Raw genomic sequence first — 13936 nt, forward strand, 5'->3', positions numbered from 1 at the left:
TGCGGGGCAGCTTCTTGGACACTTGGAGGACAAGCAGGAACAGGAAGCAAGAGCATTCTGGCCAAGACGATGAGGTGCTGAAGGGTACACGAAACAGGCACCAGGGGGGTGTTTTGGAGCAAGCAAAGCTGAAGGGAAGGCAGGGCCGAGACCCCACAGCTGTTTAATTTTATGTAGAGATGACCAGGAGCAATGAAAGGGCTTAAGACAGAGGAGTGACTGCTCAGATCTGCATTTTAGAAAGATCCTCTGACTGCAGTCTGGCCTTGGGGGCAACAGTTGTGTATCGAGTGGAGACAGGGAGGTGGCGGGGAGGCTACAGTCACCCAGGAAGGTGGTTGATGGTGTCCTGGGCTGGGAAGCCAGTGGGAGGTGGAGAGCAAGATGAACACACCTGGTATGTTACTGACCTGAGCCTTCACCGTTTGCCAGGCCCTGTTCTAAGCACCAGAGACAGGTAGGTGTATTACCTCATGTAACCCTGCAAACAACTCTTGGAGATATACCCTATTATTATCTCCATTTTACAAGGAAGGAACTGAGGCTTGGAGAAGCTTGGGGACCATATAACAGGAGAGGGCGAGAACAGAGTGAAGGGTGTGCTGATGGCTGACGACAGGAGGACGCAGAAGGGATTCGGGGGGTTCCAGTCTCTGGCTCCATAAGGTGAGAGTGCCACCCACAAATCCCCGGCTATGGAAGAGGATGGGCTAGGGATTGGAGGAGTTGGGTTTCAACATGTCATCCGGGGGCCTATGTGACATCCAAGCAGAGCCGTGGCCTGCAGAGTTGGACATTCATTCAGGCATGAGGCTCTGCAGAGAAGATGGGCTACAAGTAGAGATTTGAGGGTCATGGCGCAGCAGTGGTGCTTGAAGCCATGGGCACAGACAAGGTCGGCCAGGGAGCACGGGGTGAGTGAGGAGAGACGCCCCAGTGGAAGGGCTGCTGAGGCAGAGTGGTGGCAAAGGGGCCCCAGGCTGCCTGGGGGGCCTGGGGTGGGAGTAGGGGGGAGTCCCAGAACATGGGGCAGGAGTTGGGGCAGGGGTGGGGAATGGCTCTCCATAGCATTTCACACTGCAGAGACTGGGTTAAAGAAGTATCCACTGGGCACAGAGAGCAAGGGACACTGCCAGGCCTTGCTCGAGAAGTTTTCACCCAGTGGGTGGGCTGGAGGGTGGCAGAGGAAGGAGCTGGGAAGGTCAAGGGGGGAGGTGGAGAAGCAGGGCCCAGGGTGAGGCCCGTCTCAGTGCAGGACAAAGTGGGTAGAGGTGACTGAGTGCTTACTGTTGATAAATGAAGTTTTTCTTTTAGCATGTCCTAAAATTTTCCACTTACAGCCTTGATTTTAATTAATTTGCAGAGCTTCAGTAACTGAATCCTACTGGGAACTTACACAGCACAGTAAATTTCAGCTACCTAGAATTCTTGGCAAATGAGCCACTCCGGAAAACCAACATTTACTTGGATGAAAACACTTGAAATAGAGGATTAGTTACTTTGTAAAAATGTGTTTTTTATGAAAATTATCAAACATATAAAAGTAGAGGGAAGACTATAATAAACCCATCATCCAACCTGAACAGTTACCAATTCGAGGCCACATGCTGTGCTGCGCTCTCCGCACACCCCATGCTCTGGGGTACTTGGAAGCAGATCCCAACTATTATATCAATTTCTCCAGAAGACTTTAGTACGTTTCTCCAAAAGACAAAAGATGTTTAAAAATGTAAACACAATACTGTTATTATCCCCCCAAATTTTAATAATTCCTTAATTCAATCAAATATTCATTGCTCAAATTCCCCCAGTTGTCTCATTTTTCCCCAGGTGGCTGGTTAAAATTAGGCTTCAAACAAGGTTCACACACTGCATTTGTTTGCTCTGTGTCTTTCTATTTTTCATGGCGTTTATTTGTTGAGGAAACCAGGCTACTTGGAGGCATGAGCCTGTGGGAATCTGGCAGAGAGCTGAGCATGACAGTGGAGAGAGCAGGGCAGGGAAGGGCGGGGTGGGTGCTGGCCACTCAGTCAGGACATCCACCTGCATGACCAAGGCAACAGGTACCGCGCGGAGGCCCGTCTCGAGCCAGGAGGAGAGCCCAAGGCTACTGAAAGGTGGGTTTGTCTCTGGTCCCTGAGGTCCCTCAGCTGGGGGAGCTAAGGGAAAGTGGAAACATGGCCTGAACTGAGGAGCAGGGGCAGAGCTCAGACTGGCCAAGGGTCAGAGGCTGCTCCCTGGCAGACTGGAAGTGAGGGAGGGCCAGGGCCCGATGTCTGTGCAGTGGGGAGGGTGAGTGCAGTGCCAAACACCAGCTCCTAGTCAGCACCCAGCTCCTTCCTGCCTGGCCCATCGCTGGAGGCCCTCCTTGGCCTCCCGGCTAGGGATCCACCCTGGGCCCAGACAACAGATCTTCTTACAATACTCTTGGTCAGTAGCCCTGATCCCTTGCTCTGCCTTCTCCTTCTCTTGCTCCTGGCCCCCCACAGCCCTGAGGGGGACTGCCCTCCTCAGCTTCAAAGGACGAAGGCTGGCATTGCCTGGATCTGAAATACTATCCTGGAGCCATAATGGAGGTTGAGGGTGGGGTGGGGACCAGCCATGTTCAGGGTTCCTCCACGTGCCAGTGTGTTTGACTGCCCGGGCTGGCTACGACCAGTGAGAAATGGGCCTGCTAGTACCAGCCTCTGCCCAAGACGGGTTCAGAGCTGGGGCAGGCAGTGCCAGGGGTCCAGAACCCCTCCCAAGCTTGTCTTCTCTTCCACCCACCACAGCACATCTCTATCCACCAGCCTTGGCTTCTCTTCTCTGCCTTTTTCCTTCTCTGCCCTAGCGTTTTTCTTATCTACTCCTTCTGCCTCTCCATGGGGGACCTCCCATGCCACCTACCCCGTATCTTAGACTCAGGAACACACATTTACACGCTGAGTCCCAGACACAGAGACACAAGGCACCTTGGGCCAGCACAAACCTCCAGCCTCCTGGTTCTACACCACTGAGCCTATGACTGTCCATGAGAACCAGGGTGCTGCCTGAGTGGAGCACCCTCATGGCCAGTTCTTCTGCCAGAGGGACACCAGCTCTGCAGGCTTGGGAGTGTCTTAGCCCACAGGTCTGTGTTCAGGGCCTTCCAAACCCAGACTTACTGAGAGTCTGTCTTCCAGTAAGAAGAAGAACGACTAATCTTGTTCAAAAAGATTTTTGAGGACTTACAAGGACCTATGCAGTGGAAAGGAGCTTAAAGTAGGAAATGAGTAAGAAGAATGAGGCTTGCCCTAGCAGGTGTGGCTCAGTGGGTTGAGTGTCATCCTGCAAACCCTAAAGGTCACCTGTTCGATTCCCAGTCAGGGCAAATGCCTGGGTTGTGGGCCTGACCTCATGTTGAGGTGCATGTGAGAGGCAACCAACGGATGTTTCTCTCTCTCTCTCCCTCCCTTCCTCCCTCTATAAAAATAAATAAAATATTTTTTAAAATAAAAAGTAGAAGAATGAGGCTTAGGGTTGGGGTTGAGGCATAAAATGAGACCAGGAGCCCTGGCTGGGTAGCTCAGTGGATTAGAACATCGTCCTGATGAGCCAAGGTTGCAGGTTCAACCCCTGGTCAGGGCACATACAAGAATCAACCAATGAGTATGTGCAGCAATAAATCAATGTTTTCCTCTCCCCCTTCCCCTCTCTAAAATCAATTTAAAAAAATTAAGTGAGTCCAGGAACATGGTATGTTGCCAAAACATAGGTCTGCCCACACTTCAGAGCTGGGCCATGGATCTGATTCAGAGCCTCCTAGACGGCAAAGCAAAGAGAAAAAGCAGGTCCACTGTGTATTTCTGTGTCTATGAGATGTTAAATTCTGGAAAACGGCACCACTATTCCTGACTGGGACCAGAACAGATATCCCTTTAAGATGACAGGCCCTATCTCAAGGCCCAATCCTGCTCACAGAGGCACGAGGAGGTAAACAAAGGAGGGCCTGTTTCTCACAGGGCCAAGCCAGGCTCTGCCTCTAGGCCAGGATGGCGGGGCCTGTGCCACACTCACTGTTATGGGCCTTAGCAAGTCTGGGATGTCACAGACCCTGTGGGGGAGCAGATCACCCAGTGTATGCTCATTGTCCGTTCATTCGTTCATTGATCTTTTTGTTGGACTCCTTCCCCTATGTCCCTCTGAGCCCAGCTCTGAGACAGGGGACTGCACCGGGCTCAAAGGTGCTCACAGTCTGGGGCAAGGTCCCATGAAGAATCTACATGAGGCTGAAGGCATATGTGTAGTAGACAGTGGACAATCCTTGCCTCTTGCTAGTCACTTCAGAGGCAGTGGTGGCTTCCAAGGGGCCCCCAGGACTTCTGGCCTTGCAGCCTCTGAGTCTCCCCACCTCCAACCCTGGCCTTTGCTGAGTGAACAGGCTGAAATAGCAGTCTCTGGAAAGTCCTGGCTGGGACTGGGCCCTGGGCCCTTACACCCCCCACCAGGAAGGTTCCCCCACCCGCCCAACCCCAGCCTCGTCAGAGCGCCCTGGAGTCCCCATGTGGCTATTCTCTCAAAGGGCTCTCCGGTGTTCTATGGTCTCAGGCATGTCCTTTTCCCTCATAGGGCCTCAGGTTCCTCATCTGAGAAACAGAAAGGGTTGGGCACAAAGCTCTCTCCTGGTGGAAGCAGCTCAGACTTTGGAGTTAGATGGAGCTGAGTTCCAATCCACTTATTTACTTACACTTTTCTGAGCCCCAGTTTCCTCATCTATAAAATGGGGTCTGTTAAAAACAGACTGCACGGACTTGTGGCGAGGCTCCAATAAGGATGCAGGCACAGTGCTCTGCATGGGTCGCATGTACTTCCATCCCGTGCCAGGCTCCAATGCCCTCTTCTCCAGCGGATTCCTTCCTGTGTCTGACCAGCCAGTCTGGTATTTAATGGAAGGCTTTTCTGGTACCTGCTTCCTCCTCCCAGAGCCCAGCCAGGCAAGTGAGAGAGAATAATGGGGAGGAGGAGGAGGGGAAGATGGGACCCAGGCTCTGAGTTGCCCCGGTCCACAGACAACATGCCAGGCCTGGAGGAAGTGCTGGCCCCATCCATGTGGAACTGAAGTGGCACAGTGTGGAGCTCCTGTCCTCTTCTCTGGCTCCTGTCCTCTTCTCTGGCTGGGAGGCGGACATGCAGATGAGAGTGGCCAGGCTGGGGCACCAGGGAACCCAGGGCCTGGTGAGTGGCTCCTACCAAGGCCCGGCAGAGGGGTGGGTCAGCGGGGGGACAAGCCCAGGGACCCACTGTCCCACAGGGTAGTTGAGCAGCTGGGCCCCATAGGCCGTGTGGTACCCCCGGGGCAGGGGCCCAGTTGGCTCTGTCCTAGAGGGTTCTGCCTGGAGGGATGGTATCAGGATCCCCTTCGACTCGTCAAACCAGAATATCCAGCTGAGTAGTGGTCTCCTGCCTCCTCCTTGCCCACACCCGCACCCGCACCCTCCCCTTTGTGCCTGAAGCTCAGGCTCCTTGTCGGCTCCCATGGAGACAGCCCTACCATCCATGTGCCAGCCAGTGAAGAGCACAGCCGTCTGAGCTGCTTTGGGAAGCACCTTGGCCTCCCCCCGACTCCTGCACCGCATCCACACTGCCCACTTGTGCCCCAGCCCCAGCCCTGACAAGGAGCCCACGCCCCATAGGGCTGTGCCCTCCCTGCTCATCAGACATAGTGCCTCCCTGGGATTCCTCCCACTCAGTCGCAGCTGTGCCTCCTCGGGGAGCCACCCCAGGGAGTCTCCAGCAGCCGCAGATCAGTGGAGGTAGTGAAACGATGCAGGTGAGGCTTGTGCTCAGCGCTTTCATTCACATCGCTGTTTCATGCCCAACACTCTTGAGAGTGGGGAATATCAGTTCCCAATTACAGGTGAAGAAGGTATTGAATTCCAGAGAGGTTAAGTGACTTGCCCGAGGTTCCACAGCTCTGTACCTACCAGAGATTTGGGGCCAGGATTGCCTGTGGAGGGTCCACACCCATCCCCCAGCCAGCTCCCACGCCCTTCCCACTCTCCAGAGGACGGGCCTACCCCTCCCTCCCCACCTACTGCGTCCTTAGTAGCTGGGCCCGTTCCCCAGTGTCTCTCGCAAACATCCTTTAGCTCATCACAATTAGGATAATTGCTGACATTTATGGAGCGGAGCTTACTGTATGCCAGGCGCAATGCCAAGCACTCCATATTCATTGTCTTAGTTAATCTTTGGCACAATGTTATGAGGTAGTTTCAATAATTATCCTCATTTTGAAGATGAAGAAGTGGGAGTTTAGGAAGGTGAGGTCACAGCTTCAAGGCGCACGCAGGCGGCTGCTCTGCTCAGAGCTGGCTTCTCCCTGCTCTGTGCCAACTGCCTCTGGTCTGAAGGGGGCAGTGACAGGCACTCTGTCACGAGCAGTGTCTGTGTGCTTAGAGAAACACAGGAACTCTCAGGTTCGAACCACACCCTTCCCCTAATTCCCCAGAGCCCGCTGCGCAGCCCTGCAAGGCAGGTCATATTGTCCTCATCCACTAGGATTCATCTCATGTTGTCTGTCCTGAGTTGGTCCTGCTACAGCCCAAGCTTGGCAGAGGGACGGGAAAGAGACATCCTACCCAGAGACACAGGGGAACTTGGAGTTCAAGGAACAGGGAAGGAGAGAAGACGAGCAGGAAGAGGTGGTAGCCCTGCGGGATTCAAGGCAAAACCCCACTTTGGGTCCAGCCTCGGTCCCCCTTAGGAAGAGTCAGAGAAAAACCCTTGGCCTCTTCTGGAAACTCCAAGTGCTGGCACTCTGCCAGGCAGACGTGCTCTCCTGCCCCTCTCTTCTGCCAAGGGAGCAGACTCTATAGCAAGGGAGATTCAAGCCAAACCCCAGGGACATGGCCCACAGCAGGTCATCCAGTTGGGGGGAAGTGGCACTGGAGGCCTGGGCAGAACTGCCTCTGGGACCACCCCACTCTCCAGGCCTCGGGTCATTGTGGCCCTGCTGGACTCCAAGTCTCCACAGAGATGGAGCCAGCCGGGTGCCGGGGCCCTTGTTACCAGGACTTCCGGAACTGGCTTCAGAGCATAGATCACCTACTGGGAGCAAAGTCTGCCCACGAGCAAGCCCTACTCACACACAGCTGCTTTTGTTTTTGCAGGGCATATGAGTGAGCAGGGTGTGCAGATTACAGAGCTCAGAGCTACATAGATCCTGTGTGGTCTGTCACCCATGGCCTCAGCAGACTCATGCCTGTGACACCATGCAGTGTCCCTGGAACATATGAGCAACACATACATGAGATCTTCCTCCCTACACAGAATCCTAAGTGGCCCAGAGAACATGCCTGTGAGGGCCAGCATGAGACCAGGATGCAAACCTCTCCCTGCCATTCTGACATCCTGCCCCACTTTAGGGCCAGGGGAGCCTGAGACTCACAGTTGGGGACAATTTCCCCAGCTGGGGGCGGGAGAGAGGAGGGGGCTCCATCTGCAAGGTGCTCACTCCCTCCATGCCCCTCAGGTGTCCCTCCCAGAGACCTGGATTTGGTCTGCATCAACGTGTGGCCCCCGTTTTGGTCCCCTGGAAGTTTCTTTGAGATCTCCGCAGCCACCAGAACCCTGGCAGGTGAGGGCCTTGTGAACAGGTAAGAGCAGAGGAACAGTGCCTGATGAGTCATCCGGAGCACACACACCTTCTCAGGAGCACTGGGTGTGGGGCTGGCCATTTCCTCAGTGCGCCACCCAGGCAAGTCACAAGTCCTCTCCTGTCTGCTCAAAGAGTTGTCGAAATTCTCAAATAGGATGGAACACGACCAGCTTTTATTCCAGTGTTAGCCCCTTAAGGGCCCCTAGCTGGGAGCTGTGGATCAGGTGGAAGAGGGACAGTGACAAGGGACGTGTGGGGAAATGGCGCAAAGGAGTAATGGAGAGTCCATGGAGGGACCAACGGTTGGTGCAGGCAGACAGCGGGAGTTCGTGAATGCCAAGACTTTGGTCTTCAGACTCTGGGCACTGGGGAGTCAAGGAAGGTTTCTGAGGAGAGCCTGCTGCCCAGTCCTACAAGGCATGACATGGTTAGAGCCATGCTCAAGAGATGACCACGACGTGGTCGCTCCTGTCAGTAGCGCCCTGGCAGTGCAAAGGTGTTGCTCCGTCTGCCCCTGTGCCTCTAGCTCAAGGTTGTCCGATTTTCCTGTTCACTGGAGGCCCACTGCTGGCTAGGGCAGGGGCAGCTCTCGCAGCCCACCGATCTGCTTGTCTGACCCTCACACCTTTCTTACTTTCTTGAAGTAAGTATGATAAGGGTCAAAGCCGCCTAAGGCCAAGCGGGTCTCTTGCCTGTCTGAAGTACAGCGGAATCTAGGGGGCGAGGGCTGAGTGAGTGGGCTGCTTGGGAGGCAGGTCTTCGCTTCCCTTCTCTAGCCCCCTTTCCAAATGACCGTGGTGTCTTGTCCTCTCTGACCTTCAGTTCGAGTGAGCCAGGTCCAGAGGTAGTGTCACCCCTGGGCCAGCCTTGGGGGAGGGCTCGGGGAGAGGGAGCCCAGGGGCCCCTTCCCTCCCATACGCCATCGGACCTGCCATTCCAACCATTATCTCTACCTGCTCTTCAAGATTTGCCAGGCCTTGTGCTGGGCAGTGCTGGGGGCAAAGGTGACCCAAAGCCAGGCCTTGTCCTCAAGGACCTTCCAGGCTGGCTGGAGGCTGGCACAGAGAAGAGGTCCTAGCCGGCCAGGGAGCAGGGAAGTCCGCCTGCAGGAAACGAGCGTGACGGAGCAGTCAGCTGCGCACAGGAGTGGTGTAGAGGAAGGTCTGCGGCCTGAGAGAGCCGCGCGGCTCAGAGGCCCAGGCACTGCAGGGCCTACCGCTGAGCTGAGAGAGAACCAAGGCTCTTCCCTGGCTGAGGTGAACTTGTGGTCAGGGAAGGGGACTGGTGTGTGGGAAGCCCTGCGAGAAGGCTCCCCTCGTTCCCAGACCTCCCATAGGTTTCAGGCCCAAGTGTTTGTCTTTCTCCTCCAGGCTCCACAGCAGCCCTTCCTGTAGATGAAGCAGCTCTGCCTGGTGAGGCAGCTGGAAGGGCTACAGGTGAGGCTGGCCCTGGGTACCAGGGAAGACATGATTCCAAAGCTGAGCTCCAAAGAGGGTAGGGACCCAGGGAGCAGGCAGGTGGGGCAGGGGCCAATTTGAGTATCATAGGATCTTCTCTTTCAAACCAGCAGTCCTTTAACCAATGGGGAGGTGGAGGCTATATCTAAGCAGTCGCTGGGGCTTAGGTGCTCTCTCTTATCCCCACCCCGCCACCCAGACACATTTTTCCAGGGGGGAGTCTTGGCGGCAGAAGTCATGTCTTTCTGCTCCCCCCTCTCCAAGAAACCCCCAGGAGATAGGATCCATCGTGTCACCCCAGCTAGCCGACTGTCGCAGCCCTGCACCAGCCCCCAGGGGAAAGAATTTTTGACCTGGATGAGGCATTAAACAGACACAACCAGATCCGGCAGGGTCTCTCTGAGCAGTTGGCCCAGGCAACTGGAAGAGCAGCTGGGGACCCCAGGCAAGGCCGGGCCTGAGGGAGCCTGGGTGAGCGGCCCCGGGAACACCCTTGCAGTCTGGAGAAGCTGAGCTCCCTACGCACTGGATCCCGGGCACCCGTGGGCTCCCTGTGTCCAGAAAGAGCAAGCACTGTACTTGGGAACTACTGTCCCCTAAAGTCTGGAGGGAAAGAAGGACAAGGGTGAAATGCTGCAGGTCACAGCGCCGGGTGGGGGGATTGTGCAGGAGGGTAGCTCTGCACAAGCAAATGCCCAAGGAGCCTCACAGCTGGGCCTGGAAAGAAGAGATGCCAGGGATTTTGACATGGGTCTGTAGACAAGTGATAAAAATAGACTGAACGCCAATTTGCATGTAGCTCCACACGTGACTTGATTCACGCACGGCTTGCTTAAGGCTCAGCTGCACCAGAGTCCTCGTTCCATCTCCTCCATGGCCATCTGGCCTCTCCCTAGGGAATCAGGCCCTGTGGCAGGGCCAGCCTGGGGTCTGGGAGTGGGACTCAGCCAAGATGTTCGATACTGAGCAGAAGGGGCCAGCGACTCCTGTGTTTTTTGCTGAGCTCTGGTAGCTCGAAGTGTGAATCTTATGTCCTCAGGCCAGAGCAGCTGAGGCTGGGCTACAGGAGTGGGGAAGGGGGGTGCGCCACACTCCAAGGCTAGGTCTCCCCAATCCTACTTCCAGGCCCAGGATCCTTCCTGCCAGGTTCTATTCACTTCAAAGAGGCCACCTCTCCAGACTGCTCAGCAAGGCAGGGGCCCAAGCACTGGGAGCTGACTGGTACTGGCCGCAGCTTGGACTGTGCCCTGGGGGAAGCGGGGAGGAAAGGACTGAATGGGGCCTCTGCCTCCTGCAGGGGCAGAACCACTTCTGGAAAGTGGAGGGGTTCTCAGAAGCCCCAGCAGTGGCCACTGTCTTTGGGGACAGGGACCACCCTCAGGGAGAGGAGTTGGAGAGGAGGGGGAATCCAAAAGCCGAAATGGGCAGGGGTCAGATAAACTCAATGTGTCCATAATGAGGGGGCCCAGGAGTCCGGTAAGGCCTCTAGAAGGGAGAGGAGTGCAGTGCCATGGGAAGGTGGACTCTGACAACAGAGGGGCTGTACCCCGGGCCCTAGAGAAGAGGCTTGCTTTTCTGCGGGACTCTGCCAAGGTCAGCACCCTGGGCTGTGGACAGTGGACTTGCCCCAACACCTGCAAGAGATGAGGTGAGGGCACAGGGCTGGGAGGGGTCATGAGGGCGGCGGGAAGAGAGGCCCCACTCCACCATTTGCTTCTCTGCCCGAGGTTCATCCATGAGCCCGTGATTCCTTCTGTCCTTTCCAGAGCACCCAGCCCAAAGCCCATCACATAGGGAGGAGCTGGGGGCAGAGTTAGGTTTATTGAGTTGACCTGAACTTAATGGAATCAACTTTAAAGTTCTGAACGTCCTAGTTTAAAAGCATGAGAGGGCCCCCACTTGACATTCCCACTCCAGAGAGGGTTAGCAAATCTGAGCTCCTGGCAGGAGGGGACATTTTGATGGGGTTCTTGGAAGGAGCACAACAAAGACCCAGTCATGGTAGGGTGTCCCTGACTTCCTTTTGCCCCCTCCAGTCTCCCAGCCTCCCAATCTAGGACAGGTGTCTGGAGCTACCCATAGAGCCCTGGGGGCAGGGGGTCACTTTGATGCCAGGAAGGAGGGAAGCTTCCGGCTGAATGCTGTGGCTGCAGCCCAGCTCCTATCCCCACATCTTGCCTGGGAGTGGGAAGATGGGATGAGGGGGAAGAGTTAAATCCCCTGGGAGCAGGGGGTGAAGGGCAGGGCCCCGGGAGCCTGAGGTTGAGACAGGAATCTTCAGGGAGATCTTTCTCTGAGCTGAAGCTGTCTCAGGATTCAGGAAGAAGGTTTGGGGTAAGAACGGTCCCCAAGAAGGGGCCCTATGGATGGCACCTGTTCCCCACCCAGTTGCTGCCTCTGGGAATTATGAGAAATGGTTAGGCAGTTTGGGTGCAAAGGAAGGAGGAAGGAGTCCTCTCCCTTGGTTTCCACTCCCCACCAGGGATGCAGCAACTCACATGGCTTCAAGAACCCAGGTCTTCTATGCATCCGTGGGCATCAAGCATCTTTTCTTAGAGCTGGCTCAGACCTGAGCCTCCTGTAGAAGGACCTCCGGGACCCAATGGTAAGGGGGAAGGAAGGGGCACCCATGGGGGTTCCACCCTGAGACCTGGGCTCAGCCCCTTTTTCTAATGCTTCTGCAGCCCCAGGCCCTCCTATCGTAGACCGCCTCTCTTGGGACCCCTGGAAGGCACACCTGTGTCTGTATCTGTGTGTGCGTGCACACGTGCACTCAGGGACACAATTCATCTTCTCTCTGCCTTCTCTGCTCTCTGGAGAATCCCACAGACTCAGTGCCAGCAAGGCCCTGGAGACCACTTGGTAAACTCCTTCAACAACTAGAAGAGAAATGGGAGTAGGCTGTGCCCAGGGTCACTCAGAGCAGCCTGCTCTTCCCCATACCCCTGCCTCATCTTGTTCTTTTTCTGGCTTTTACCACTACCCTGTCTCTTGCTCTCTATTTCTTTATCTCATCTCAAGAAACTTTGGGCCCCTGAGGATCCCGGGCCCCAGGGCCTCCCAGCTGTCCCCAAAGATGGGAACATGGAAGCTGAGGTAGGGGAAGCAGCTTTGTTCTCTGCCCTCTCTCTGGGTGCCCTGGATGAAAACCGGAGCACCCCAAAGCCTGAGATAGGAAAGCAGAGCCCACAATGGCCCAGATTCCAGGTCCTTTCCCTCCTTCTGAGTAAGAAGCTGATCCAGGACCTTAGAAGTTTCCTTTTCAGAAAGCAGCAGCCAAGGACCCCTACCCACCTGGCCAGCCCCCAGGGGCTTCCTTGTGCCTGCAGCCCAGCATCTTCCTGTTCTTCCTCCTTATCTAGACTGTAGGTTTCTTCTACTATGCACACAGTCCAAGTAGGCCTTCCCATAGGCAGCGCTTTCCATACCTACCTGGCTTGGTTCTGGGGCACAGTCATTTGATTTGTGAGGGGAAGCAGTAAGGCCCAGGTCCACCTGCCTGGCCTACCAGCTGGCAACGAGCAGTGCCCATTTGCTCAGTAATCACTACTAACCATGTGCTCAGCCACTGACCCCATCTGGATCCTGCCCTCACAGAAATCACTCTCTAGCGTGAGAAACTGACAAGTACATGCTAGTCATATCCTATGCGGTCAGAGCCATGATGGCAGGGGCTGTAACAGTACAAGAAAAAACACTTGACTCAGCTTGGAGAGATCAGGGAATCAACCTCGAAGGAACACTTGATATGGGTCATCGAGGCAAGTAGTTTTCCAACCTAGGTAAAGGCATGAATACCGAGGAAACAGCATGAGACAGGGCATGGAAAGATGAAAGAAACACAGTATTTTGGAGAAAAAATAGCAAGAGTAAAGAGTGGGATCAGTTTGTGAAAATGGGCAAAGAGAATCACAAAGATTGGGAGGAGGTCACTGTTTCTGCTTGGTGGACATTTGTTAAGCAAATGAAACATTTAGAGATGTAGGGTGTGCGGAAGAGCTCAGAAATGAGATGGACAGTTCTTGTTGATGGAATTTCAAAACAAGAATAATCAGTGTACGCAAGTGTGGTCCTGGAGGAGCAGGGAAGTGTGCTGAGCTTTCAAAGCAGTTGAAGAGGGGATGGCAGCCAAGGTATGAGGTGGAATGATGATGGGTTTATGTGTTACATGGTAACATATAAGGCTGGAGCTACCTGGACAGACCTTGAATGCCAGGGGGAAAGTGTGGTCCTGATAGGACAGGCCAAAGGGGCTATGGAAGGTTCCAGAGCAGCGGATGCTGTGGTGCAGTGAGTGTAGTAAGTGTAGTGAGCCTGTTCTCAAAAGCCCAGAAGGGAGAGGCCCGAGTAATCTTCTTCTCTCCCTAGGAGCAAGGTGGACCTGGACAAGAGCCTTCAGGGCTGTCTGCACGCAGGCAGCCTTCCCCTTAGTCCTACCCATGCATCCTTAGGGCCTGGTGGTTCTGAGAAGGCAGCCCCTTCCCCCAGCATGCGTGCATGACCCACCTCAAAGCCCTGAAGGAGTGCCCACTTCTCATCCCTGGGAAGTGGGTGGTGTCTGGAGGCTGGAGGGAGAGGCCACCTCCCTCTGGGTGCCCAGCTTCTACTCACACCTCAGCTTTTGGGGAAGCTGCAACCTTATTAAAGGTGATTTCTCTCTCCCCATGCTTTGATACCCTCATCCACCTTCCAGGTTTTCCTTCATCTGAAGGCTTCTGTCTCCTCTGGAGAGGTAACTGGGAGTCAGCTTCAAGCACGCAAAGAGGCCAAGGGCTGGCTTGACCACAAAAAGACTGGATGCCCTACAGACCTTGAGCCCTGGACAACTGTCCCCACATTCATCAGAACAACAAGAGGCATC

General features: G+C 55.0%; 1 protein-coding gene across 1 annotated transcript; it reads left to right on the forward strand.

Annotated features, from left to right (window-relative positions):
* The first annotated feature begins 854 nt into the window (after positions 1-854).
* On the forward strand, positions 855-12686 carry LMAN1L (lectin, mannose binding 1 like). Its single transcript, XM_054579139.1, is given in 18 exon segments — positions 855-914; positions 2404-2513; positions 2515-2576; positions 5031-5101; positions 5104-5196; positions 5299-5410; positions 7493-7597; positions 8395-8462; positions 8989-9112; positions 9394-9487; positions 9489-9546; positions 10373-10505; positions 10634-10699; positions 10702-10723; positions 11558-11640; positions 11643-11680; positions 12342-12471; positions 12673-12686. Coding segments are annotated over 18 exon segments (1443 nt in total).
* Positions 12687-13936: the final 1250 nt, after the last annotated feature.

The sequence above is a fragment of the Pteronotus mesoamericanus genome, unplaced genomic scaffold (assembly GCF_021234165.1).
Source record: "Pteronotus mesoamericanus isolate MK-2021 breed Mesoamerican mustached bat unplaced genomic scaffold, CSHL_Meso_final contig_100, whole genome shotgun sequence".
In the NCBI taxonomy this organism is placed as follows: Eukaryota; Metazoa; Chordata; class Mammalia; order Chiroptera; family Mormoopidae; genus Pteronotus; species Pteronotus mesoamericanus.